Source organism: Osmerus eperlanus, chromosome 15 (genome assembly GCF_963692335.1).
Source record: "Osmerus eperlanus chromosome 15, fOsmEpe2.1, whole genome shotgun sequence".
In the NCBI taxonomy this organism is placed as follows: Eukaryota; Metazoa; Chordata; class Actinopteri; order Osmeriformes; family Osmeridae; genus Osmerus; species Osmerus eperlanus.
In genome coordinates this window covers 12,814,446-12,840,954 of record NC_085032.1, presented here as the reverse complement: position 1 = coordinate 12,840,954, position 26,509 = coordinate 12,814,446, and the positions used below count along the sequence as shown (strand labels likewise).

At 51.8% G+C, this 26,509-nt stretch overlaps 2 protein-coding genes across 2 annotated transcripts in view; one reads left to right on the top strand and one right to left on the bottom strand.

The window, feature by feature from the left end:
- Positions 1 to 1,639: 1,639 nt before the first annotated feature.
- Positions 1,640 to 7,888, top strand: cavin4b (caveolae associated protein 4b). Its single transcript, XM_062479641.1, has 2 exons — positions 1,640 to 2,286; positions 6,195 to 7,888. Exons 1-2 carry the CDS (start codon positions 1,936 to 1,938, stop codon positions 6,765 to 6,767), a joined length of 924 nt encoding a protein of 307 aa, XP_062335625.1. The 5' UTR covers positions 1,640 to 1,935; the 3' UTR covers positions 6,768 to 7,888.
- Positions 7,889 to 8,079: 191 nt separating this feature from the next.
- LOC134035363 (dynein axonemal heavy chain 5-like) overlaps positions 8,080 to 26,509 on the bottom strand; it is a 29,505-nt gene continuing 11,075 nt past the window's right edge. The window contains 47 exon segments of the mRNA XM_062480359.1: positions 8,080 to 8,299; positions 8,491 to 8,712; positions 8,987 to 9,195; positions 9,286 to 9,418; positions 9,619 to 9,807; positions 9,959 to 10,150; positions 10,350 to 10,505; positions 10,643 to 10,764; positions 11,012 to 11,282; positions 11,620 to 11,784; positions 12,427 to 12,576; positions 12,661 to 12,782; positions 13,267 to 13,645; positions 13,748 to 13,918; positions 14,298 to 14,480; positions 14,654 to 14,809; positions 16,144 to 16,338; positions 16,533 to 16,709; positions 16,939 to 17,157; positions 17,323 to 17,490; positions 17,612 to 17,827; positions 17,995 to 18,129; positions 18,259 to 18,404; positions 18,573 to 19,086; positions 19,217 to 19,370; positions 19,479 to 19,633; positions 19,773 to 20,015; positions 20,234 to 20,440; positions 20,658 to 20,987; positions 21,126 to 21,332; positions 21,416 to 21,583; positions 21,741 to 21,941; positions 21,999 to 22,034; positions 22,193 to 22,282; positions 22,433 to 22,609; positions 22,888 to 23,022; positions 23,109 to 23,326; positions 23,476 to 23,665; positions 23,944 to 24,078; positions 24,179 to 24,373; positions 24,479 to 24,666; positions 24,922 to 25,029; positions 25,156 to 25,226; positions 25,341 to 25,513; positions 25,667 to 25,813; positions 26,002 to 26,217; positions 26,341 to 26,469. Coding sequence (XP_062336343.1) covers positions 8,081 to 8,299; positions 8,491 to 8,712; positions 8,987 to 9,195; positions 9,286 to 9,418; positions 9,619 to 9,807; positions 9,959 to 10,150; positions 10,350 to 10,505; positions 10,643 to 10,764; positions 11,012 to 11,282; positions 11,620 to 11,784; positions 12,427 to 12,576; positions 12,661 to 12,782; positions 13,267 to 13,645; positions 13,748 to 13,918; positions 14,298 to 14,480; positions 14,654 to 14,809; positions 16,144 to 16,338; positions 16,533 to 16,709; positions 16,939 to 17,157; positions 17,323 to 17,490; positions 17,612 to 17,827; positions 17,995 to 18,129; positions 18,259 to 18,404; positions 18,573 to 19,086; positions 19,217 to 19,370; positions 19,479 to 19,633; positions 19,773 to 20,015; positions 20,234 to 20,440; positions 20,658 to 20,987; positions 21,126 to 21,332; positions 21,416 to 21,583; positions 21,741 to 21,941; positions 21,999 to 22,034; positions 22,193 to 22,282; positions 22,433 to 22,609; positions 22,888 to 23,022; positions 23,109 to 23,326; positions 23,476 to 23,665; positions 23,944 to 24,078; positions 24,179 to 24,373; positions 24,479 to 24,666; positions 24,922 to 25,029; positions 25,156 to 25,226; positions 25,341 to 25,513; positions 25,667 to 25,813; positions 26,002 to 26,217; positions 26,341 to 26,469 — 8,682 coding nt within the window. The 3' untranslated portion in view covers position 8,080.

Below are 26,509 nucleotides of genomic sequence, written 5' to 3'. Positions count from 1 at the left end.
TCTATAATCCTACGCTAATGCAGGCCCCGGAGGTTATGGCAGAACAGCAGAGGGAGACAGAGAATCTTAAATCTTAAAAGGGTCAGTTACAAGAGCAGTTGAGTCTCGTTTTCAGCAGGCTAGAAAGACATGCGATTGAGTAACTGCCTCTTTGGAATGCAGAGACTTCTAAAACGAACCAGGAGTTGACATGACAGAGTCACAAGGAGACGTCGATGTTAAACCCTGTGTCACGCTGCGAAAGTTGAAGGAAGACCGAGTGAGTCCCAGCACCTCTCTTCTGGGAGAGGCGTGGGGGCAGAGAGGTGCAAGGAGAACCACAGGGGGGGCAATTATAGAACTGCCCACGTTTAGGGGTATATTCATAGACAACAGCTGGTGGGGTAGGTTTAGGAGCTGTACTGCCCCCCTGTGACTACCCCCCTTCTTCATCCCCACACCCCCGTGAAGAACCTCTCCACCCTCCTGTCGGACCATCTCCCCTCTTAGCTGCCCTCCCCACATCTAAAGCCCTCCCCGTCTGCCTCCCTGCTTCACTTGTCCTCCTGCACGCCCCTCTCTCCTCCCCTACCCAGCAAGACCCCTTACTCACACCTCCCTTCGCCCCCCTCCCTGAAAAGAAAAGGATCCACTTGGGCTGGTTGCCAGGCAACAAAAGGCCTGACCTCTTGGTATTTTGGAAAGAGACATAGTGAGTTTACTCCACCACCCCCCTTCCCTCTTCTCCCCCACTTCCTCCCTCCCCCTTAATTATAATGCCTTGATAGTTGTAGAGTAACTGATCTGTATCTATGTTGTTGATGTAGGAGTGGAATATGCTGCTTATAGGGTGTGTTATATTCAGACTATAACGAGAGGAGGAGTCAGGGATGGGAGTTTCCCCTGAGCTGCCCTGATTACCAGCTTAGCGCCCCACCGCAGATATGCCCAGCAGAAATGCAGTGACGGTACTCCTCCTTGCATCTGTTCTTTGATCAAACGCAGCCCAGGTGACGTGACGCACCAAAGATAACCTGCATATGCCCTCCCCGTCACACAAGGCATCATCACACAGGCAGGCGCTGGACATCAATCCCTCCCAGTATCAAATGTGGATTACTTCATGGATCGCAGGCAGAGAGAAACACTACAGTGAATAAGCTCCATAATGGGTCATAAGACTTATGATCTCTGTTTGTAAGCACACTCCGAAGCTACAATAGTCACCTAGTATCAATATGACATGGGGGTGTGGGGGGGTACAATTATGTAAAGTATGTGGCATCCCTTGCACACTCTCCACTCCATCTCTGGATGAGCCATGTAAAGCTCTCCACAGAATCTATGGAGTCCTATAGAGAAGAAGATGGAATGGACGGAACATACTTCCCCCCGAAGTTCTGAAACAGGCAAAGCGTTATCCACTTAGCGGGTCCAGGACAGGAGGGGAGCTGATTGAGATGATGAAAGAAAGACCAGAGAAGGGGGTTTCCACTTTCCCAAATACACACATCTCTCTGCTATGCACAGGAGTCATTTTACACCGAGTATTAATAGACGTATCTAACGCATGTCTGATGCCCCTGTCTGTCTTCTCTCTCCTGCTCGCTCTCTCACCCCTACCCCGAGAGAGGTGGAGTCACTGTGTTGGTCTGTTGGGGTCAGGTGTAGCACACCAGTTGAAGGGTAACTCCGGTCCAGTTCAGGTCCTGTCCTCCTCTTCTCTGGGGTCGTCAGCCCCGATGCTCCAGCCCTTCCACAGCCCTCCCTCTCCGACCCCACCAGACACCACCAGCCCAGGGACGTCCCATCTGCCGACAGGCACCCTCTCTTAGGCTACAACTGCAGACTTACACCCTCCCTGTGTGGATCTCTCCTCCTCCAGCTTCCCCCCTGGCTTTTAGGTAGGAGCCTTTTCCCCACCACCACAACCACAACCACCAAAACCCTACTGCCATGGCGGACAAGCTGGGCTCGGTGGAGGACCCCGCTAGCATCCTAGCGCTGCTGGAGCGCGTGGCGGGCATCATCGACAACGTGCAGGCGTGTCAGAGCCGCATGGAGGAGCGTCAGCTGGAGCTGGAGAGCAGCGTGAAGAGCATCCAGGCCGACGTGGTGAAGCTCAGCTCCGACCACGCCGTCACCTCCGGCTCCGTGGGGAAACTCCTGGAGAAGACCCGCAAGGTCAGCTGCAACGTCAAGGATGTGCGGGTCCGGGTGGAGAACCAGAACCTCCGTGTGAAGAAGGTGGAGGCCACACAGGCTGAACTGCTGGCCAAGAACAAGTTCAGGGTGGTTATCTACCAGGTAAGAGATTACCGACACTCCAGGACGCTTGCCTGTTGATTTGAACAGGTTGAGAGCAGTCCTATAGGAGGTTAGACCCATGTTGTGGACAGTGACCCAGGTTAGGTTAAGATCTGTCACGATAGGCACAAGCAGAAGGAGATGCAGGCAGCCATTTTAATTTCAGGCCAAGAAGAGAGGAGGTCAAAGAAAAGAGAGGTCAAGCAGGAGTTTTCTGTCAAGAACACATCTGTCTGTACAAAATATTCAGATTCAGAGTTTTGTTGGGCTTAAGTTTTTGTTTATAGACTTGAGAGTGGCTGTGTACTGTTCATGAAAATCTGAACATGCAGGTGTTACTACTGAGTCATGCTGTGCTGTTAAGGAGGGTTATTTGTAAACTGCATAAATCCAACTATTCAATCATGAAAATGGAATTCTGTGTTTCATGATACGTACAGGACCAACCCTAGCCTTCTGCTGTTGTACGTGACTAGGGTGTGATCGCTGTACTGACATACTGCTGGTACCAGGGGCGCCGTTAGACCTTTTTTACTGGGGCACGTGCCCCAGTATAAATCTGCTGTGCCCCAGTAAAATCTAAAGTTTGAGTTTTAACAATTTACTTTATTAGTCAGTGCATTCATTTAGATTGATAATCCCGGAAAAATAAACGCAGTGTCCCAATCAACGCTTGTAAAATCAAAGCAGTTTAACCGAAAACACAAACCGATGCACGCAGAATTCCATGTTAGCACGCTCTTCTGAGCTTGCCAAATAGCCACTGCAGCACGCATACAGAAGTCCAGGTGTAGGACTTAGCAAAAATGTGTGCGCTCGCATTAACTATTGATGTCCCTGCCAAAGCTGATATCAAACTTGCGTCCCTGAACTGTTGTATAGTGGGTTAAGCAAGGAAAGTTTCTATAGCCGAGTAGTTCATTGTGCGCAGCAAGTTTGGAAGAAAAAAAAGGGATATGAATAGGGGCCTGTGCCCCAGTAGAGTTTTATGTCTAACAATGCCCCTAGCTGGTACCCTGCTCTTTCTCTGTCACAAATTAGTTTCTACTGTCATCACGTGGGGGGTCTAAGAACATGACGTCACTCCACAAACACCCCCTCAAACCTCTTGAGTTTGGTGTCATAACAATCTTCAGTGATGTAAAGTTGCATAACTCTCTCCCACTGGCCGACATAGGGAGTTTACTGCACATTGTGGCTCTAAGGATGCTTGTACACGTTTGCGACATTGAGGAGTTTTCAATATTGCATTCTCAATATTGAGCTGGCATTCCATGTTTCCTGTCTTGTCTCCATGCTAGCTAGCTCTTCTCCATGCTAGCAAGCTACTCTATGTGGTTCCCTTGCTGGCCACTGTAGATATTCGGCTGTGTGGTTTCATCCCTGCATGGTTCAATCAGTGGGCGGTATAAATGAGAGCGCCAGCTGATCTGACTGTCAGAGTTCTGGGTTATTCTGAGCCTGCGTGTCAGAGGCCTCATCTCCTAATATAGGCCCAGTATGACCTGCGACTGGGATGAAAAACCTCACAGTCATAAACCTTTCATACAGACAGAGCTGTGATAGCTTTATATCTGCACATGATTTTTCTATTTCCTATATTCCTATTTGTGTTGATGGTGTCAGAATGTCTGTTACCTGAAATTCGGATTATTCCAAAAAACGCTATTGGTCAGCTCAGTGCCAAGAGTGGATAAAATGGCCGTCATAAAACTATCATATACGCGGCTTTAACAGGCTGTGGCCAAACTCTGCTGTAATATCAGTATTAGGAAAGGAAACTAATTGGAATTCAAGGTTCAGAGACAGACAAATTAGGGGCTTATTCCATATTGTACATTCAGTTAGCAAGACGACAGTGAGGTTTGGGATGTCAAGGCAAAAAGAGGGAGGCTGATAGCTGAGACAGTCGAGGTTTGAAAATGTCAGAGTTTATATGAGGTATCATATAGTGTCATATAGTGCTTCTGATGCATGTACCATAGGACTGCGGTGTACTTGCCAAGCTGCTTCTCAACATGACTTGTTAGCTTACTGGCTGATCAAGCTTGTTCAGGACTGGGTTGTCACAGTAGAGATACAATTGAGACAATGTAGTAACTTTTGAAAAGTAACTTTTGAAAAACTACAGTAGCTAAGTAAGCCGTGGACACGTAGTTTAGAAAGCTGGGGATTCTATAGTTAAAGCTCATGCTTTGGTTATGCCCCCACATGAGACACAAGGTTTGACCTGTTCATACATGGACTAAGATTCCATGAGTGTATGTGATTCTGTTGCTTAACTAACAACAATATTGGTTGGCTGGGGATAAAGTCCCCAGCTTGCATTTACTGTAGAGAGAGATTCAGCTCTCAACATTTGCTTCTTACGTGCTAGCAGTGTAAAAGTAGTCCAGACATGCCTGAGGGATATGTTTAGCCTTGTGTAGCCTAATGTTGAGCTTCCCAAACAGGTGTAAGAGTATTTATAGACTCCATCGTAGCTTGACGTTCTCTGTTCAACTTCTAGGTTGTTTTTTTCAGTTAAATTAAAAGTCAATGTAGCTCATGGCAGCGTTAGATACTATTAGTATGTTTGTATTCCTACAGTTGGATACAAATGTCATTTAAACCCTCTTTTTTTTTTGTTAAGTCATGGTTTCTTTTCTGAACATCTCTTGAAAGGACCAGTGATCTGGAGAATCGTGGTGAACGTTCTGGAAGCATGTCCAGGTCCCTCTGGAACCAGAAGACAGAGAGAGACATACCATTACATCTGCTTACATCATATGATAAGACCTCATGGAACGGTCACATGGTCGGGCTTGGTGTCTGTCTGTCCAGTTCAGCAGCTCATTCATTCATTCATTCTGACATCTTAAGCTAAAACTAATTGTTGGTTGATTGATTACTCAGGGAAAAATTGGTTGCATGTGTGATATAACTTATAACAAATTGATTAACATGAAAAACCCTGGTTTGTCAAGCTGAGACAATATTTTATAGCTGTCTTATCGGGTTGGTCAGTGAAGTGAAACTGGCATGGTGCTGATGTCTAAGTTGATAACTTAGTAAACGTAAATTTCGATGTTTTTATTTATTTCCACCACTTTGGTAGCTCTATAGTGATATACTGTGCAGTGGCAGCTCAAATAAAGTGCATCTCATAAAATAAAGTATTCATTTTGAAATATAACCTGGCCCTGTGTGTTATTATAAGTTAGATGCTGACACTGAGATGCGCATGACAATAAACATTTGTTTCCCCTATGAACTTGGTGTCTGCACTTTCCAGAAGTGTATTTAAAAGCTCAGAGTATTTCACTATAGAGCAAAGGACGGCTACACACAGGAAAATTAGGATTAAGAAGTGTTCTTGATCAAAGTTGTGTTAGAGACCACACATTGGCAAGAGTTTGGAAGGATATATTTGGAGGAGGTATCCATATCTCACTGACTTCTGGCCACCTATTTATAGCTTTAAATGATTTACCGTTCTTGGAGACATCTTCAGTAGTGGTTATATTGTCACTCAATCGTTGTAATGGACGTTCATGTAGGAAGTAGTAGCAGTTTTAAGACAATAGCACATGAACATTGTATGTAACTATTGTATTTGCTATGACTTTATGACTTACTAAATACTACACGCTTTCTGGTGTGGAATTCACCGGCTGATAGGCTGGTTTAGACACTGGTGCAATGCATGGAAGTGATACTTGTCAGTAGTTGTTTTTCATGTTTACTTTGTACTCAGCATCCTGATAGACTGCCTGGGGTTCTCCCTTGGGGTGTGTTGGCTGTATATAAACCCTGTCACATGCACAGCAGGAGCCTCAACGCTAGATTCATGTTACGCTTCCCTGTTTCCCCATCCTCCTTTTCATGCCTTCCTGAGGTTCTCACGATGTTCTCCTCTCTCCTCCTAGGGTGAAAACGAGGTACCAGCCGTGGGGACTCCACCTAAGGAACCCAAAGAAGAAGCAGCGGCTGCAGCAGCGGCCGAAATAGAACCGGACAAGTTTGAGCTTCCGTCCGAGTCGGACGAGGAGTACATGGTGGTGGAGGAGAAGGAGTCTTCCACCGCACAGGTCAAGAAGGTGGGGTTGAGTCGCATCGAGAGCTTCAAGGCCACGTTCTCCCGCCAGAACATGGCCAAGACCAGGGAGAACCTGGGCACCAAGGTCAACAAGCTGGGCGAGCGCATCGTCACCACGGAACGCCGAGAGAAGATCCGGCAGTCCGGAGAGCGGCTGAAGCAGTCCGGCGAGAGACTCAAGGAGTCCATCGCTAAGAATGTCAACCTGAAGAAAGAGAGGACAGTGGCCGAGGGCCAGGAGGGGGCAGAGGGAGCAGCGGAGGGGGCCGCCCCCGTACCCCCCCCGAAGGGCCGCAAAGGCAGCCCAGAGAAGGCCTACACTGAGGTGGCCACAGAGGCAGCAGATGAGGCCAAGGAGGGGGAGACGGAGGTCCCCATGTACGACATGAAGCAGCTGTCATAGAGGAACTACAACCCTGTTAACCAATGGAGAGAAACTACATGCAACATGGTGACATGTCTGCCCATCTTAGACTAACTTGGACTGGCTGCGACAATGTAGAGACGAGGGGGGCGTCTCAAATCAACCCCTAAAGCCTTTCCTTCTATGCACTGGAGCGAGTTCTGCTGCTCCTAGAGGATTCCACAGGTAGTGAAGAGATTACTAACGTTAGTAAACGCAAGTGCATAAGGGGGTGGGGTTTAGGGATGGATTAGAGACTGGGAGGAGGGGATTTAGGTTTCTGAGTGAAGGCGTGGAACAGGAAATGACATAGGAGGAAACGGGACAGACAGAGAGCCAATAAGATTAGTTTGTTGAATTGAAACACTTCTGTAATATCACAGCGTCAACTTTGTGTTTTTGTTGTTGTTGTGTTTTTGTTGTTGTTTACATCAAAACGGACTCATAAGAAAGGCAAAACAAAACAATACAAATAAAATGACAGGAATCCCAGTGAGTGTGTGGGACTGTCAGTTTTCTACCATGTTCAGCATCATTTTGTCTGTGTTTAGTTTCTTCTGGTGCTTGTGTAGGGTGTGAGATGTCTGTGAACGTCAAGGGTATGTGAACTGGTCTGGGTGTTAGTTACTGTTACCAGGGGAGCTCTGTGATGTCATCAACTTTACTGATGCAACAATGAAGGATGTGACTGGATGTAAAAAATAAACTAAATTCAATGGTTGAATTTAACTTATTTAGGGTGTACAAAAGAGAGATCAGATGAAGAATAAAAGAAACCTTAAACGTTTATATAGAATTATTTAAAGACAATAAACTGATTTGCTGTATAAAGAGCCAGTAGAAGAGTTTGATATAACTTTATTGTTCTCAGTCCAGCCTAGTGCTTCAGAGTTGTGTGGTCCGTTAGAGTGATTATGCATGATAGCAGCTTCTAATCAACTAAACCATTATTAGTATGAGAGTGAAAGTAGAGGGTTTATGTTACTGTTTGTAGAGTGAACTGAACTGACCTCTGCTGCTTCTAGGGGCAAAGTTGAGTATTGCATGATGTGTATTTACTTCACAAATATACTGTTTCTATAATGAACACTATTGTTGATTAAAAAGATCTACCAAAAAGATCTACTTTGCTAGTGGACATGTTGACATCCCACACATGCACACACATGCACACCCCCCCTCCACCCACACACACACCCTGGACCTCAACACCTTAACACACCTCACTCCACACACACACACGCACACACACACACACACACACACAGACATACAACCCCTCCACCCCCACCCTCCCTCCCCCACTCCCCGCCTCATTTGCAGTCACAGAGCAGGGCCACTCCCCTGAGTGTCCAGTGGTCTGGGCTCGGCTGGGTGCGCAGCTGCAGGGTGAAGATGAAGGTGAGGTCAGTGCGGCGGGGCTTCTTGTACACAGGGCAGGAATAGAGGTTCAGGCTTTGCGGCCTTCTCCCGTCTGCAGCCACCGTGCTGATGGCGTACACATGAACCACGGGCAGGGGCGTGAACAGGACCTAAAGGAGAAGCAGGGAGACCCAGGGTTACAGTGTTATGGGAAGGGGGCACACCACTCTAACCTTATTGCTAGAGGGATGGAAGCTATGAGATTTGGATTACAATGCTAATGAACATAGAAGTTTAGGAGGAACATAGGAGTTTTGAGGTTATTGGATAAGAGCAGGCTAGGGGGGGAGGCGTGACCCACCTTGGGCGGAGCCTCCGTGAGCTTGGCGTTGCGCTTGTCCCAACCCGCCCCATCCAGGAAGAGGCCGTACACGTAGACCCCGCCCACATCCTCTGGCGGAGGGGCGGAGACATCCTCCCTCATCATCCTGGTGACGTCGTTGTTCAGGACGACCGTATCCAAGGCCCAGCCTTTTGACAGGTTGCTACGAGTGGTCTCCTGGCGCATGGCCGTCAGGAAGCCCTAGAGACCCCCACGTCAACTGTGATCAGTTACCTACTCTAGCCTCACCACAGCATTAAACACAGTACAAATATCTGTGATAAGGGTTATCCATAACCCTAACCCTCTACAACCCTGTTTCTGAAGGTTGTAAACTACCAACAACTTGTAATTAATGTGACTCAACATGTCTCCCTGCTAGTTATTAGAAACCAGGTGTGCTAAATTAGACAGGGGAGGATAGTGGCTCTCCAGAAACAAGGTGTGGGACCCCTGGTCAACCCCCTGTCCCCACCTGAGGGTTGAAGAAGCCGGTGAGCCAGAACTGGTGCGGCCGTCCCTGAGAGATCCAGGGCTGGAACTGCTGGTTCCTCTCCAGCAGCTCAGTGAACCAGAAGCCCAGGGTGGCAGACTGCCAGCTCAGCCTCAGCCACAGGCGTGGGACCCGGGCGTCGTACATGCTGTCCAGGGCGTCACGCAGGTCCTCCGACATGATGATGGTACCTGGAGTGGAGTGGAGAGAGGAGGGTATGGATGTGAGCGTGTGTGAGTGTGTGAGTGTGAATGTGTTTATTTGAGTTTTGAGAGCCTGACCGTCAATGGCCAGTTTGAGGTCAGTGAGCGTGCTCCGCACGGAGCTGATGATTCGCTGCATGCGGTCCAACTCCTGCCTGAGGAAGATGTTCATTGGCTGGAGGTGACCCATCTTGTGGAGCTGACTTTTGACCTGCAGTGGACAGCACAGATTGGTTACCATGGTTACTAGTTCTAACCCAACCAAGTCTCTCTGAGGCTGCATAAGGGTATGGATGATGATGATGATGATGATGCCCTAGATGAAGAGGATGGGGACCGGCGATGGCGATGATCGTAATACACAGCTGCCAGTCATGAGCTGCTAACACTGTGATCATGTTTTCTTCCTACCTCATGTGGTACATAGTCAGGTGGTAGTTTCTCCAGCATCTCATTGGCCAGCCTCTGAACGGTTGCCTCTCTTGTCTCCCCGCCCCCGCCCCCGCTGTCTTTTGGTTGGATGTTGATGATGGTGCTCAGGGTCTCATTGGCCAGGTTGGTCTGGTAGGTGATGTCAGCATTGGGGTGGAGGCCGAACACCTGTCAGACACAAGGACCTGGGCCTCAGTGATGTAGCTCTCTCTCTGGGCGCGCTTGATTTCAGGCACCCAGTGCAATGTACCCAACCGAGGATGACCCAAAAGCTGCTCTTCTGACACAGATCAAACACCCCCTCCAGCCCCTCACCCACCTCAGGAGAGTCGACCTGGGGCAGGGTCTCGATGTGCTGCAGGTACTCCGAGACGCTCTTGGCCCTGGGGATGGTGTAGCCCTTGTAGAAGCAGAACTTGTCCCCACACGTGTTCTCACTGAACCACACGCGTGTGAACGTGTTCAGGAGACATTTGTCCAGATCATCCGTCACCCGGCCTCCGTACTGGACCTTTGGGAAGACAAAGATTTCGTACATTTGAACAGATCTGATTAAATTCGAATGAAATTAAGATGAAACTCAATTTCATTCCATAAAAAATGTAAGCATGTAGATGCAAATGACACAATCAGAAAGTGATAAACTAATCAATTAATTACCAATGAATCACAAATACATCATAGTTAAATAAAGTGTGTTGCTTAGCGACCTCTCCCAGCATGTATCTCAGACAGGTCCAGTTGACTCCACGTCGAGGGTCCAGTTCGTCCAGGTGGTTCTGGATGAACTGCATGCTGGAGGTGAAGTCTGCTTGGTTAAACTCATACGGGATGTTCCAGCCCAGCGGGCCAAACTTACGACGCTCCTGAGAGGGAGAGGAGACGAGAGGGGAGGAGGGAGGGAAGAGGAGGGTGGTTGTTAGGGTGAGTGTAAGGCTGAGGGTGGGGATGAAGGGGAGGGTGAGGGTGGAGAGGGCGTGGGAGAGGGTGGAGGTTGGGGTACCTGGACGGTGGTGTGCAGGAAGGCCACAGCGTAGAGCAGAGGTTTCCACTGAGGCAGGTTGGTGATCTCCAGCTGCTCCTGGGTCACACTGCTATAGGTCCTCTTCAGACCCGCCTTCATACCTACACCACCACAACAACAACAATCTCATAGTCGAATGACTGAAGGGTTTGTGATTGATTTAAAGGGAGGAGAGCAGAGAGAAGGAGGGGAGGGGAGGGGAGGGGAGAGGAGAAGAGAGGAGAGAAGAGAAAAGGAGAGAGAAGGAGAGGAGGGGAGAGGAGGAGAGAGAAGGAGAGGAGGGGAGAGGAGAAGAGAGGAGAGGAGAGAAAAGGAGAGAGAAGGAGAGGAGGGGAGGCAGGGTTTTACCTTGCGGCGGCTCGTTGGTGAACTTGATGGCAGACTGCAGCAGGTTGATGGGGAAGCCAGGGTGCAGCTCCGTGGTCAGCCACACCCTGAAGCCCTCGTGAACTCCATCCGTCGCTGCGGTAACCGTCTCAAGCAGCTCATCCAGAAAGTCTAGTCCCAGGTGGCAGTTTTGGAGGAGGAGCCAGCCCCCGTCCGTCATGCTGTGGGCCAATAGCCTTCGAGCGTGCACTTCCTGGCCTTGGCCCATGGATATGGGTCTGCACTGCGCCCCCTAGAGGGTTTGAAACATGTAAAACTTTCAGTTTATTGACTACGTTTATAGTTTGTAGTCTGCGTTCAGAGAATCATCTAGACAGTTGACCCAATCATGCTGACCACTCTGCCGTGGACGGTTACATGATCCGAGCTCGTCGAATAAACAAAGTGAACCCTTTTCTTTGTCGTGCATCCTTCCGGTCTGCCTTCTGACAGAAATCCATCTTATCACATATGAAAGCTCCTCAGTCTCAGCAGGCGGCCCCTCAGACAGAGCAGAGCTGAGCAGAGCTGAGCAGAGCTGAGCAGAGCTGAGCAGAGTTGAGCAGAGCTGAGCAGAACAGGAGGCTCACCTTGGTCTTGGCCAGTCTCTCGATGTTCTCAGTGGGGTCAGAGCCCATGGAGAGCAGGCAGACCAGGGGCGTCCTGGGGTCACTCTCTGACCACATGCCCTCCATGTCCAGGACCACCCCCTCAGCATACTGACTCCCCAGGGACTCAGCGATGTAGCGACGCGCCTGCCACACACACACACACACACACACACACAGAGGGGGCGAGAGAATACATTATTTTAAGAGGGCAGCAAGACGAAAGGATCTTTTTAGGGGAGAGAGGAGCAGAGATGGGAGTAGACTGGTAATCTCTGTTAAGGCATACTGACAGCTGTTCTAGCTTAGTGTTCAAGCTGTTTTTAGGCACTACCCCAAGCCTGCCCCCCACACACTCCTGACTCACTTCTGTACCCCTCCCCCAGCCTCACACACACTCCTGACTCACCCCTGTCCCCCTCCCCCAGCCCCCCCCACACTTCTGACTCCCCCCTGTCCCCCTCCCCCAGCCTCACACACACTCCTGACTCCCCCCTGTCCCCCTCCCCCAGCCCCCCACACATTCCTGACTCCCCCCTGTCCCCCTCCCCCAGCACCCCACACATTCCTGACTCCCCCCTGTCCCCCTCCCCCAGCCTCACACACACTCCTGACTCCCCCCTGTCCCCCTCCCCCAGCCTCACACACACTCCTGACTCACCCCTGTCCCCCTCCCCCAGCCTCACACACACTCCTAACTCACTTCTGTACCCCTCCCCCAGCCCCCCACACACTCCTGATTCCCCCCTGTCCCCCTCCCCCAGGCCCCACACACTCCCCTCATCCCACCTGGGCGATGGTCCGGTCAGGGCACCAGCTCCGGATCAGCAGCAGCTTCCGGAAGGTGTCTAGGTTGGTGTCATAGTCCTCTGGCAGGGGGGCATCCTCGGGCGCAGGCTGGTCGAACCAGGCCCTCCAGGGACGGTCGTTGTGGCTCACCTGGAACAGAGTCAGACTTCAGAGACTTGCTGGGATGAGCTAGGAACCTGCTAAGAAGCATTTGTATGTGTGTGTGTGACCGACCTGGGCTAGTAGCTGGCTGAAGGGAGCCAGGCTGGAGAGCTGGACCAGGTTGAGCCAGGTCAGGTCCAGGATCCATCGTCTGGGCTTGGGCTCCACTGAGTTCAGGTCCAGAGAAGCCCCCCCTGTTGGTAGCAGGGGGGGAGGAGGAGAGAGGGAGGAGGAGAGAGGGAGGAGGGGGAAAGAGGGAGGAGGAGATATGGAGTTAGCACTGCTGAGTGATAATAAGTCAGGTGAAAACTCCTGTCCTAGAATAGGCCTGACTCCAGCCCCCAGAGCACAGCACGGCAGGGCAGCTGAAAGCTGAACTGGGGGGTGTCCAGTTACCCCTCCCCCATTAAGATGGGAGTGAGATCACCAGCCTAGCTGGGTGATGTGGCTGAGAGATGGGCTCCTTCTAGACATGGCAATCTAAGCCAGGGGGATCCTCTCAGAGGTGTGATGAGTGACAAGCAGGGTCTCTGAACCACCTACCAGATTTCCCATGTTGCAGGTGAAGGGTTCAGATACTCTGACTGTCGAGCGACTTGTCATAAGGACATCAACTCCTCCCTCTAAGTCCTACCCTGCTGAGGGAAACGGGGGCAAAGAGAGGATCAAAGTCTCCACCTTTGATGAAGGTCTGGAACTCAGCGTGCGAGATGTTATTATCCTGCAGGTTGATCTTGAGCGCCAGCAGCAGCGTGAACAGGAACTTGTGGTCCTCGTACAGCCCCCTCGCAGTGTAGCGGAACGCCTGATAGGTCAGGAACTCAATGATGTTGCCGATGCGCTTGGAGGTGATCTGAGACTTGACGGAGCGTTCCATGGACGTGTCGAAAATCCCCAGGAACTGACGCAGCGACGTCTGGTACATGAGGTTGACCAGGGACATCTCCACGATCAGGAAGTAGAGGATGCTGCCCCGAGTGGCCACGGGGCGGTACTCCTCCCTGGCCTGGTTGATCTTCACCTCCGTCTCTGCGGCGACCGTCAGCTTCTCACTCACCTGGGGAGATGGCGTGACCGTTCAGACACGCTTACTTGAACGCTCTCTGACACCGACCCCCCCTCCCCCCCTCCCTCCCTCCCTCCCTCCCTCCCTCCGTACCTCCTCGGCGGTCGTCTTGGTGACCCGCAGCACGTCTATGAGGCTCTGGTCCTCCACCAGGGAGCCCTGGGTGCTGGTCAGACGGTACAGCAGGTTGTCCTCCAGCTCCTGCATCTTCCTCTTGTTGGAGGTCACTTCCTCCAGAAGCTTCACCCGCTCTGACTCCAGCTCCTGGGGGAGGGGGGGGGGGCAACCAGTAGAACACACTAGTGTCACTAACTAGTGTTACTAACCAGAGGGGTTTGTTATAACTAATAGGACTCACTATAACCAGTAGGACTCACTATAACCAGTAGGACCCATTATAACCAGAAGGACCCATTATAACCAGTAGGACCCATTATAACCAGTAGGACTCACTATAACCAGTAGGACCCATTATAACCAGAAGGACCCATTATAACCAGAAGGACCCATTATAACCAGTAGGACTCACTATAACCAGTAGGACCCATTATAACCAGAAGGACCCATTATAACCAGTAGGACCCATTATAACCAGTAGGACTCACTATAACCAGTAGGACTAATTCTACCTTGAAGGACTAACCTGTTTCTCCAGCTGAATGACGCGTCCCAGCAGCTGGTCCTCCAGGCCCTTCAGTGTGACGGTGAAGTCGACCACAGACGCCTTGGCGCTGACCTCGGGGCTGTAGGCGGGGTTAGCTAGCTTGGTGGTGATGTACAGGCTGAACCCTTTCATCACATCCACCTCCTTATCACCCACCTTCACCTGGAGCACACACACAGGGCTGTGAGTGTGAGTGTGTGCTTGAGGGAGAGGGTGGTGATTATAAATGCTGCTTGGTTGTGTTGTGTGTACTTTTAAGGTTGTGTTTTGTGTATTAGTGTGTAGTAACTGCATGGTTGTGTGTTGTCTACTTGTATGGTTGTGTGTGGCAGAACCTTGAAGGTGGATCCAGACTTGATGAAGTTCTTCTCCAGGATGTTGTCCAGTGCTGGGTCCAGCTCCTCCCCTACGTCCTCCAACAGCAGGGGGCGCCCAAGAGACAGGCTGTCCTCCAGCACGGAGCGGAAGTACCTGTTGTTCAGAGACGTCACCTGGCAGAGGGACACACAGGAAGACAGACACACAGGAAGACAGACACACAGGAAGACAGACACACAGAGAGACAGACACACAGGAAGACAGACACACAGGAAGACAGACACACAGAGAGACAGACACACAGGAAGACAGACACACAGGAAGACAGACACACAGAGAGACAGACACACAGGAAGACAGACACACAGGAAGACAGACACACAGGAAGACAGACACACAGGAAGACAGACACACAGGAAGACAGACACACAGGAAGACAGACACACAGAGAGACAGACACACAGGAAGACAGACACACAGGAAGACAGACACACAGAGAGACCGACACACAGGAAGACAGACACACAGGAAGACAGACACACAGGAAGACAGACACACAGGAAGACAGACACACAGGAAGACAGACACACAGAGAGACAGACACACAGGAAGACAGACACACAGGAAGACAGACACACAGAGAGACCGACACACAGGAAGACAGACACACAGGAAGACAGACACACAGAGAGACAGACACACAGGAAGACAGACACACAGGAAGACAGACACACAGGAAGACAGACACACAGAGAGACAGACACACAGGAAGACAGACACACAGGAAGACAGACACACAGAGAGACCGACACACAGGAAGACAGACACACAGGAAGACAGACACACAGAGAGACAGACACACAGGAAGACAGACACACAGGAAGACAGACACACAGAGAGACCGACACACAGGAAGACAGACACACAGGAAGACAGACACACAGGAAGACAGACACACAGAGAGACCGACACACAGGAAGACAGACACACAGGAAGACAGACACACAGGAAGACAGACACACAGAGAGACAGACACACAGGAAGACAGACACACAGGAAGACAGACACAGGAAGACAGACATACAGGAAGACAGATACACAGGAAGACAGACACACAGGAAGACAGACACACAGGAAGACAGACACACAGGAAGACAGACACACAGGAAGACAGACACACAGGAAGACAGACACACAGGAAGACAGACACACAGAGAGACAGACACACAGGAAGACAGACACACAGGAAGACAGACACACAGAGAGACAGACACACAGGAAGACAGACACACAGGAAGACAGACACACAGGAAGACAGACACACAGAGAGACCGACACACAGGAAGTTAGGGTATTTATTAAAGAGACTCAGCTGTGAGTGTGAAGTGACTCTCCCTCTCTCTCTCTCTCTCTCTCTCTCTCTCTCTCTCTCTCTCTCTCTCTCTCTCTCTCTCTCTCTCTCTCTCTCTCTCTCTCTCTCTCTCTCTCTCTCTCTGTCTTTGTGCACCTGTAGCTCGTTGTCCTTCTCTCTGTTCTTGATCCACATCTTGCCCTGGCCCTGAGGGTCTATGAGGAGAGGGTAGCGTGAAGCTTTGGTCACAATGATCCCGTTCTGGATGGAAAGGTCATCGTTGGGGAGGCCCTGCAGGTTCCACTCTCCCACGGTGGCATTGTCCACCAGCATGCTGATCACATTCAGGTCCTGCAGAGGGCGCCAAACACACACACTGACAGTAATACAACATAACTGTACGGAGTATATTAGATCACAATGATCTTGATCTTAGATCACAGTTGTATTCTAAAACATATATAATTGTTCAGTAATGGATACAGCATTGGACACCAAGTTTGACATTTGCTGTGCCAAGATAAGGGCAAAACTAAAAGTCTTACATCACTGTAGGGTATGTGGTTACTAGTCATCTCCCGTCTCCATTGTGACAGCAGCAAGTTACGGTACTCCTGGTTGAAGGGGCCGGCGTATGACAGGAAGCCGGTGGCCAATAGGACGTCTCCAACCAGATGTTTGATCTGAGTCTGGAACAGAGCGCTGCTCTCCGTCCAACGCACCTGGAATAACACACGCACACACACACACATATAATAATACGCCATGGGGGAACAACCCCTTTCCCTCCACCCCCTCCCTTCTGTCAACCCTCACCCCTCTCCCCCCACACCCCCACCTCCTCTCCCCCCACACCCCCACCTTCTCTCTCCCCACACCCTCCCCCCTCTCCCCCCACACCCCCACCTTCTCTCCCCCCACACCCTCCCCCCTCTCCCCCCACACCCCCACCTTCTCTCCCCCCAGGCCATCTATCAGAGCCGTGGCGTTGGCCATCTTGCGGCGGCAGGCCTGAGCGTCGTCCAGCAGTTCCTGCTTCTCCCTCATGGCGGCATCGTAGAGCGCCTGCACCTCGTCCAGCTCCCTCTGCTTGGCGTCCAGCTGCTCCTGAGCCTGGGACAGCTCGGACTGGGCCACCAGCAGCCGGGCCTCCTGGAGGGCCAGGTTAGCCTGGGGGAGGAGGGGCAAGGCGAGGGGTTAGGGGGGTGTGTGTGGGTCCGGGCCAGCTTGGACTAAGACCACGACCAGCTAGGATGTGTGTGTACTGTATGTGTGTGTGTACTGTATGTGTATGTACTGTATGTGTGTGTGTGTGTGTGTTTGGTCTAAGCGCACCTTAAGTGGGAGAACCTCCTTGTTGATGGAGAAGAAGTCCACCATGGCCTCGGTCCAGGAGCAGAGTCCAGCCACATTCCCACAGATCCTCTTAGCCTGCTCCAGGTTGTAGTCCTCCATGGAGAGGTAGGGCGTCAGCAGCTCCACCACCTCCTCGGTTATAGAGTCCTGCAGGGGGGGTGGGAGGGTAGAGAGAGGTAAGAGGGGGGAGGAGAGGATTGGATGAAAAAAAGTGAGTGGTAGAAGGGCAGCGGTGTGTGTGTTTTAGTGTGTGTGTGTGTGTGTGTACCTTGCTGAAGTTCAGCAGCATGCTGAGGAAGGAAGAGTTCTGCATGAGCTTGAGGGCCTCGGCCCAGGAGGGTCGTAGGCAGGGCCTCTCAGGGTCAGGGGTCACGGGGTCAACCCTCCTCTGGAACAGCAGCAGCACAGCGTCCATGATGCGCATGATCAGGTGGGGGGGCTTGTTCAGCTTCCTCACCGTGGCGATGTCCGATGGCTTGATGGTCTGGTGGGGGGGGCACAGAGGAGGGTCATCCTGTTACAACACTGAGGTGCTTCTGTCCCCCCGTCTCTCCCTTGCTTTCTCCCCCACTCCCTCCCCCTCCCCTCCTCCGCCTCTCCCTCCCCTCCCCCTCCCTCCCTCCCCTCCTCCGCCTCTCCCTCCCACCCTACCTGCAGGGCCGTCTCCGCAGCAGCCAGGGCAGGTTTGGCTGCCTCCAGCTTGGACTCGGCCACGATCTTGTCCGCCTCGATCTCGTCCACGATGGCCTGGGCCTTGTCCTTCACCTTCTGCACCTGCGTCTTCACCTGGGAGAGGTGCAGGACACACTCCACCAGTCACAACAACACAGGCAGATAGACTGACAGGTAGGCCGATTGAGAAGTAAACAGACGGCCAGATAGACAGAGAGATATACATAGAGACAGATGGATGACCTTTTCTGCTGCCTGGGCCTTGACGGTCACCTCCTGCAGTACCCTGTCTGCCTTGCGGGAGGCCACCTCCAGTTCCTGCTCCTTCACTGCCAGCTCTTTAGACAGCTGGCTCACAGACTGCTCTGCCTCCATCAGCTTACTCAGACCTGGGGAGGGAGGGGGGTAGGGGGGATATTGAGGTGAGAGAGGAGGAAACGGGTGGACGGAGGTGATCCTTTAACAGCTCATTGTCAGCCACAGAGAAGAGACTATACAGAACGCATGTAAACTCCGCAGAAGGTAAGACAATGTTGCTTTGCTGGTGAGGTCAGGACCTGTCTTCATCCTGTCCGCCAGCATGCCCACGTGGGCGATCTTCTCCGAGTAGATGATCTTGTATCCTTCGATGAACGACAGGTAGGACTTGGGCGTCACGTAGGTCTGCCGTCGGAAGCGCTCAAAGTACTCGGCGCACTTCTCCGCCACCAGATCCTGGAAGGACCCCATGACGCGCACCACGCTTTCCCTCACTTCCTGCGAGCATTGGAACTCTCCGTACTGCGACAGGAAGTGATGCGACACGGCCACCAATGCGTCGCGCGGCCAGCGCTGGAACCAGTCTATGGTGCAGCCGGAGATCAGGCCCGGGAACTTGAGCGCCCGCGTGCGGAACTTCTCCCCCACCGGAGAGAAGCACAGTACCACATGGAGGTTGTTACGGACGCGGGACAGGAAGTAGTCGTAGAGGTTCTCGGCGGTGGGGGCGCGGCGGGGGTACTGGCGTTTCATGGTGGGGATCAAGTCCTGGGTGATCTCATCCAGCTCGTCTCTGGGGAACAGGTTAGACACCTGGGGCACACAGAGGATAAGGGATGTTACTTGTACACTAAGTCATGTCAAGGGTTTTTGTTTGTCAATGTTGGAGCAGAGGGGACACACACAGACACACACACACCCACACACACACAGAGACACACACCTCTCCGGAGGCCAAGACGTTGTTGAGGTACTCCAGGAAGGCTTCGTCTTTGATGTCGTTGTCAGTGAACAGAAAGGTGACCCCGCGACCCTGCTGGCCAGCCAATCGGTACAGAGTCTTCAGGTCTTCCAGGAAGTTGCTACTGTTGTAAGTCCTGGAAGAAGAGAAGACAATGTTTTACATGGTGTATTGTGTGTTTGTGTGCATGTGTGTGTGTGTGTGTGAGTGTGTGTGTGAGAGGGAGAGAGAGAGAGAGTCAGACCTGGTGAGTGTGATCTGGAAGGTCTGATATCCTGCGATGTAGGAGGCCAAGCGTGTAAGGCTCTGCTTGCCTGACCCCCCCACACCCACCAGCAAGGCGTTCCCCTGGGGGGTCCGCAGGATCCGAGAGATCTTCATCAGGTGGATCATCGCATCCTGGGATTGGACAGACACACAAGGATTATCAGACAATGGGACAGAGATACTCAGTCCTGTTTACCTAAATATACACTGACTAACATTTATCATATATACATGAACAGTTCATAATTTGTATATAGATTATGTAAATGACCTTAAAGAAGACTAGGTCCATGGCTCCGCCCCTAACCGCCTCATTGTACATCTGCTGGAACGTCCCCAACCGCTCTGCCAACACTTCCAGCGATGGGATTGGCTCGTACACCTTGGGCGCCTCCAGATCTGCATCGTCAGGCTCCTCGCCCGTGGCCTCTGGAGCGTCTCGCAGGAAGTCCACAAAGTAGGAGTCCCACTGAGCATGCTCAGTTAGAGCTGACCCATGATCCTCCACAGTTATCTGGGGGAAACAGGAAGCAGAAAGTTATTCTCACCAACACTCTAATCAAAACAATCCATACACACTAATAAATACTCCATAACCAATACTCTTGAACAATCTTATGGACATGTTGCACTTACAAAGCTGTGAATATACTCAATCAATACTTAATAATCAACACCTAACCTAATCAATCAATCAATCACTAAACCAACAGTATTCTACCAGCTCCACACCTTTGCGAGCATGGTCTCGAAGCTATGCCTGTCACGGTCGTCAACGAAGCGGTCGGCGATGACGCGGGCACACTCATGATGGAACAGCGCGGAGAGCGTCTCCGAGTCCTGACACACCTCTGACCTCACGGTCAGCACGCCCTGCCAGATACGACTCAGATCGCGCAGGTTGAAGATGTAGTGGAACTTGGCTGGGGAGGGAAGCATCTGGGAGGGGGGGGGGGGGGGGGGGACCGGGAGGAGAGACAGAAAGTCACACAATGCAAAACAAAATGACAAACACATTGTATATTAGTCCCACAGTACACTACACTGATACATGTTAATGTATGCAGTATAATAGCGTCTGCTAAATGACTAAATGTAAATGACTAAATGTAAATGTATATGCCTGTTGTACGGTGGCTGTGCCAGTGTGTTCTACCTTGGCCTTCACAGCCTGCCAGACCCTCCTGGTGGTTGGCACCAGGGCCCCCGCCAGGGAACACACCCCAGCAGGGAAGCCCCTCTCTGGGCAGAAGTAGCCCAGAGCCACGGTGCGGAAGATCTTGTCGATGGAGGAGTTGGCGGGCAGGGTGCAGTTGAAGACGGAGAACTGCCTCTTCAGCCTCTGGGGGATGTCGTTGCGCCCCCCCCCAGGGTGGATCATGGCCCCCACCAGCTGGAGGTCCACCACAGAGGTGAACTCCCCCGGACGGTCCAGGCTGTAGAAACCCCCCTGCTCCATCAGCTGACGCACAATCTCATTGGTTATCTGGAGCGCAGGGGGAGGGGACACAGGAGACGGTGTTGTTTACCGTTTGTGTGTTTGCGTGAGCAGTTGGCGCATGTGTATCTGTGTACAGGTGTGTGTGTGTATCTGTGTACAGGTGCATGTGTGTGTGTGTCTGACCTGGTCCCCCCACTCGTTGATGGCAGGCATGTTGATGTCGTCTATGAAGACAGTCATCCTCTTCCCTGCAGGGGGGCCGTATGTGGAGCCCATCCGCTTGTCTATGTAGCTCTCCACGCTGCGCTGGAACATGCTGGGGAGCGTGGCTGACGAGAAGTTCAGACTCTTACTCACCTGCACCTCCGGGTCATACTTACTGGTGTAGCCCTGAGAGAGGAGAGGGGAGGGGTTAGGAACATGTTGGCTGAAGAGAATGTGATAGAACCACACAGACACACACACACACACACCTTGATCATGACTGTCTTGGCGGTGCCCTGCTCTCCTATGAGCAGCACAGCCTTGTTCTGCTTCATGATGGTCTGCATGAGGAAGTCTGTCCTCACATTGTCCACGTTGGGGACCAGGATGGAGGAGTAGTCAGGGACCTGGTCTGGAGGGTAGATGTACTCTGGAACCTGTAGGGGGAGACAGAGGCCAGGCAACGTATTACAACCACACACTGGGATCAGAAAGACTTGTCTCAACTGGCCTTCCTAAAATTGATAAAGAATATATATTATTTATTTTTTTAAGCACAAATGTCTCTTTCTGCAGCTGCCTGCATTGCAGTACCTTGTTTTCCCAGTGTTCCCACTGGCCCTGCTCGTTGACCATGAACTCAAAGATGGTCTGGTCCCCCTCGGTGTGAGGCAGGTCTAGATGAGCGGAATGTCCCTTTAAGAACACCTCCATCTTGACTCTGTCCTCCAGCTCCAGCAGGGCCCCCACGGACCACATGACCGCGAAGACAAAGAGCCGCGCCACGTCTGCCCCCTGCCCGCCCTGCCCGCCCTGCCCGCCCTGCCCGCCCTGCCCGCCCTGCCCGCCCACACCTCCCTGCCTGTCCTCCATAGCTGGTAGCAGACCCTGGAGATAGCCGGACCAGCAAGCAAGCAAACAGGCAGGCAGATAGACCATTAACTGGTGATTTCAGTTACTTTTATCTTTAGCAAGCTCAAAACCTTCAAGGATTTTAGATAGCTTAAGGACATTGGGATACCCACGGGTAAGGTAGTCATGCCTACCTGCAGAAGGTCTATGGTCTGTTTGATGTACATACACTCCAGGATATTCATTTTAGGAGACACTGCCGTAAAGATGAAGTTCACCAAGTCCTTTGTGGATGAAAGGAGAGACGGTGAGTGGAGGAGATGCACTAAATACTCACCAAAAGGCACAATGCCAAGCCATACAAGGATCTCAGATCCCATCTAAACACCTGTGCCAACGCTTTGCCCCAGCTCCAGCACACCTGTCTCACCCACCTGGTAGATGCTGTTGAAGCAGGTGTGCAGGACCCCAGCCTGCAGGTTAGGGACAGTCTGCAGCCAGGCCTGCAGCACAGGGCTCCAGCCCAGCACCGAGGAGCTCATGAACACCATCCCGTTACGAGACACCGTAGCAGGGGAGGCGTTGTCAATGTTGTGGGGCTCAAACACCACCTGGAGGTATCAATAGCCTCCTGATTACTTTATTAATTGCTTCCTGAATATATGAATGATTACTCTATTACATGTGTTAATGATCCAGCAGGGCTGGAGGCAGCAGAAGTATACAAACAAAATAGATCATATTACAGAAACATAAATATGCAGTGTGATAGAAATACATTTGGAGCAGGTCATGAAAGATTTCAGAATTTTTTTTGACAGCACCTTACAGTAGTCATGGGTCAGGGCAGAGGTAGGGGTCAGAGGTCAGGGGTCATTGTCGGGGTCACCTTGCAGCAGGGCGCCATGGGGATGCGGTCTCCGTTGGCCAGGGTCAGGGTCTTGTTGTCATCCAGGACGGAGTTGAGGTTCTCGATCCAGATGGCATCTACAGGGCCGTCCAGCACGATCCACACATGCTCACCCTGACAAACACACACGCACACTAACAGTTAAACAGTCAAAACAAAACAGCAACAACAAACAACAGCCAAATAGAAACCCTGTTGACCTTCTTGGCCTTGAGGGTCTTCCTCCAGAGAGTGGAGAAGATCCCGTCCGTCCAGTCGTTGGTGGCCACGTCCAGCGTGCCGAACATCTGGGAGGCGGTGATGGCCTTGGGGTTCATCCTCATCTCCCTGTGGGCGGAGCCACAGTCCGTCATGGCCCGCATCAGCACCTGGATACAGGTGGACTTCCCCGCTCCGCTCGGGCCTAGGGTCATCATCCCTGGATTGCACACACAGGAGGGAACACACACATCGACTTTAACAGAAATATCAAAACATAAACACACAGGCTTTATAAAAAGGTTTGACCTGGTTTGAAAATGATACAGATAGAGTGAAACACATGAAGGTGTGTGTGCTTGTTCGGACCGTGCCGAACGCGCTGGGTCTCGTAGAGCTGCACCAGCTTCAGAAGCCAGGGAGGGTGGTAGATGAGGCCCGCCTGCTGGGTCTGTGACTCGATGGCTGCCTCCAGCTCTGGGTAGCCCGCCTTGTCCAGGATGATGCCCGGGAACAGGTCGTTGATCAGACTCATAAAGAGGGGCTCGTCCTCGTCCACCTGCACAGAGGAGGGGGTGTGAGGGAGGAGGGAGAGGAGGGGTGAGAAGTGAGGGAGAGCGGAAATAAAGGAAAGGGGAGGACAGGATGGAAAGAAAATGGGAGAAAGGGAAAGTGGGTAGGAGGAAAGGGGAGGATGGTGGTGGGGAGGGATGTATGGGGAAAGATCATGAGGAGTGAGGCACATTGCAGTGTATCACCTCAAATCATGCCAGAATTGTCTGTTTTGTTCTCTGGTTCTCTGTGCTTGAGTGTGTCAAGCACGGTTCTGGTTCATACCAGTTTGGAGAGGTTCATGTCTCTCAGAACCCTCATGACCACGGTCTTCTCAGGCTCGGACGGGTTGGACCTCTTCACGGCTCCCAGCGTCCTCAGCACAGACAGGATGTTCCTCAGACCAAAGTCATAGTGCACCTGGAGCAGAGAACGTCCACATCTGTCAGAGAACCTGCAAATGTCTTTACATAGCGCAGCACTGCACCCTGGGATGTGTGTGTGTGTATATGTGTGTTACCTGCTTGGAGAGCTGCTCCTCACACAGTTTGTACAGGGTGTAGAACTTGCGGCTGAGGACTTGGTTGTCACGGAAACCGGCGCTGGCCAGCTTGACCCTCATGATGATGGCCCGGTCAGGTACCATCATGGCGACCGTCCGGAACTGGATCTTCAGGTTTTCGGGGAGCTCCTGCCGACCAGCGTAGCCAGGGTTCTAGGAAACGGAACAGCAGGAACATACTAGAACCTAATAAGAACCTAATAAGAACCGTCTAATAAGAACCGTTTAAGAACACGCTTAGTGTCCTGCCGTGCCCACCATAGTTAAGAAGATGCCAAACTCTGGGTCCATATCCACCACGTCTCCGTCTGTGAAGATGAACTGCTTCTTCTTGTTCTTCTTGCACTGCAGCACGATGTAGATCTGCTGCGCCGCCACCGACAGCACGGGCAGCTCGATGCGGTTGAACTCATCGAAACAGCCCCAGGCTCCAGACTGGGCCAGGCCTGCCGCACGACACAGGATCACGTTCACACAGCTCCCAAAGCTCACCAAGCTCATGTGACCCGTAGGTCTCGTCTACTTAGCTCTAAGGGATGCGTCTTGTTACCCCACGTGATGTTATGATGTTATGTTATGATCATTGACCTATGCCCTTTTTGTAAAGCTCTTTCTTGTAAGTCGCTTTGGATAAAAGTGTCTGCTAACTGAATACATGTAATGCAATGTTCCTGCTCATGAAGGTGTGCCTGTGGGCTTACCTTTGTAGATGCGTCCAAGCCCTCTGTAGTCCATCTGGTCGGAGCAGTTGAAGACCACCACGTACTTCCCCAGACAGCGGCCCATATCCTTGGTGGTCTCCGTCTTGCCTGTGGGCAGGGACAGAGATCAGCCCAGACGCTCTGGTGGGGCTCTGGCTCACCTCATGTGTGTCCCACAGTGGGTGTTGCAGTTCAGGAGCCGTCTGGTCGAGGTGTCAGGGTTGGTCTTCTTACCTGTTCCTGCTGGTCCAGCGGGAGCCCCGCCCATGCTCATCCCCAGCGCCTGAGCCAGGGTGATGTAACACCTGGAGGAGGGGTGGACAGGCAGGAGCCAGGTGAGACCCAGATGGGAACCAAGTGAGAGCCAGGTGTGAAAACTGGGTGGGAACTGGATCACCTGCCTATGGAGCAGAGCTCACCTGTCTGTAAGGGGGGTGATGACCAGCCTGTCGGTGCAGCCCAGGTACTCGTTGCAGTAGCCGAACTCCACGTCGGTGATCTGGATCACACACCGATCTGACTCCTCCAGGAAGTAGAACCTCGACTGCTTCTGCCACTCAAAGTCCAGCGTAGACCTGATGTTCAGACGCACCTAGGGACCAGGAGAACCTTACCATCAAGACTGTTCCAGATGGTACTAAGCTCTTTAACCTTGTGGTTCTCTCCAGGATGTTTTAGGAACTACCGACACTAAATATATATATGTATATCATATCGATAAATTGATCTAATAGACGGTTCTTACCAGGTCGTCAAATATGTCTTTCTGGTGGACATGGATGGTGATAAGGGTCTCGTACAGGGTCCTCTCATTCCTGGTCAGGTCCCTGGTTGTCATGTCAATCAGCTCATTCAACATGTCCATGAACTTCTGGTTGGTCGTCTGCATGATCTGGAAACACAAACAGGAGGAAGAGATGAGATTTGACGGGACTGTCCAGGCTTGTCAAGAAGGGGAGGATAGTGTCATATGATGAATTGTACCTTCTTGTCTGTCTTGCTGCAGACCAGGGTGAGTATACTGTATACAGTGTTAGCAGCTTCCATGTTTAAGGAGTCTATTTTGCAGAGGGAACATACCTTCTTGTCAGCCTTGCTGAGGCCCAGGGCCTCCTCCGAGTCTTTGGTCCAGATCATCTGCAGCCCCAGCAGGCCCACCTGGGCCGGAAACACAGCCTGGAACTCTAGTAGTTTCAGGCCCGGGTCACTGATGGCTAGGTAGGCCTGTCTGATGATGCTGTGGAGGGTCTTCCTCACTCGCTCCAGCAGCAGACCAAGCCAGGCCTCCACGTTACCCTGGAGCAACAACACCTCAGTACTACAGTAGCACTAATGTAAGACCACTACAACAACACTGTCACACTTCTATAGCAGTGCGTGGAGCTTCAGCGGAGGTGTGGTTCTGAGGAGAAAAGGTACCTGAGCCAGGACTGGCTCACACAGGTCCACAGTCTCTCCCTCCTGGGACTGGAAGCTGAGGATCTGGTCGTAGTTCTTCTCATGGAACACCACCCTGTTGATGTTGTCAAACAGACTCAGCAGGTGGGCCTGGAGAAGGAGGAGCAACAGGATGAGGAGATGAGAAGGA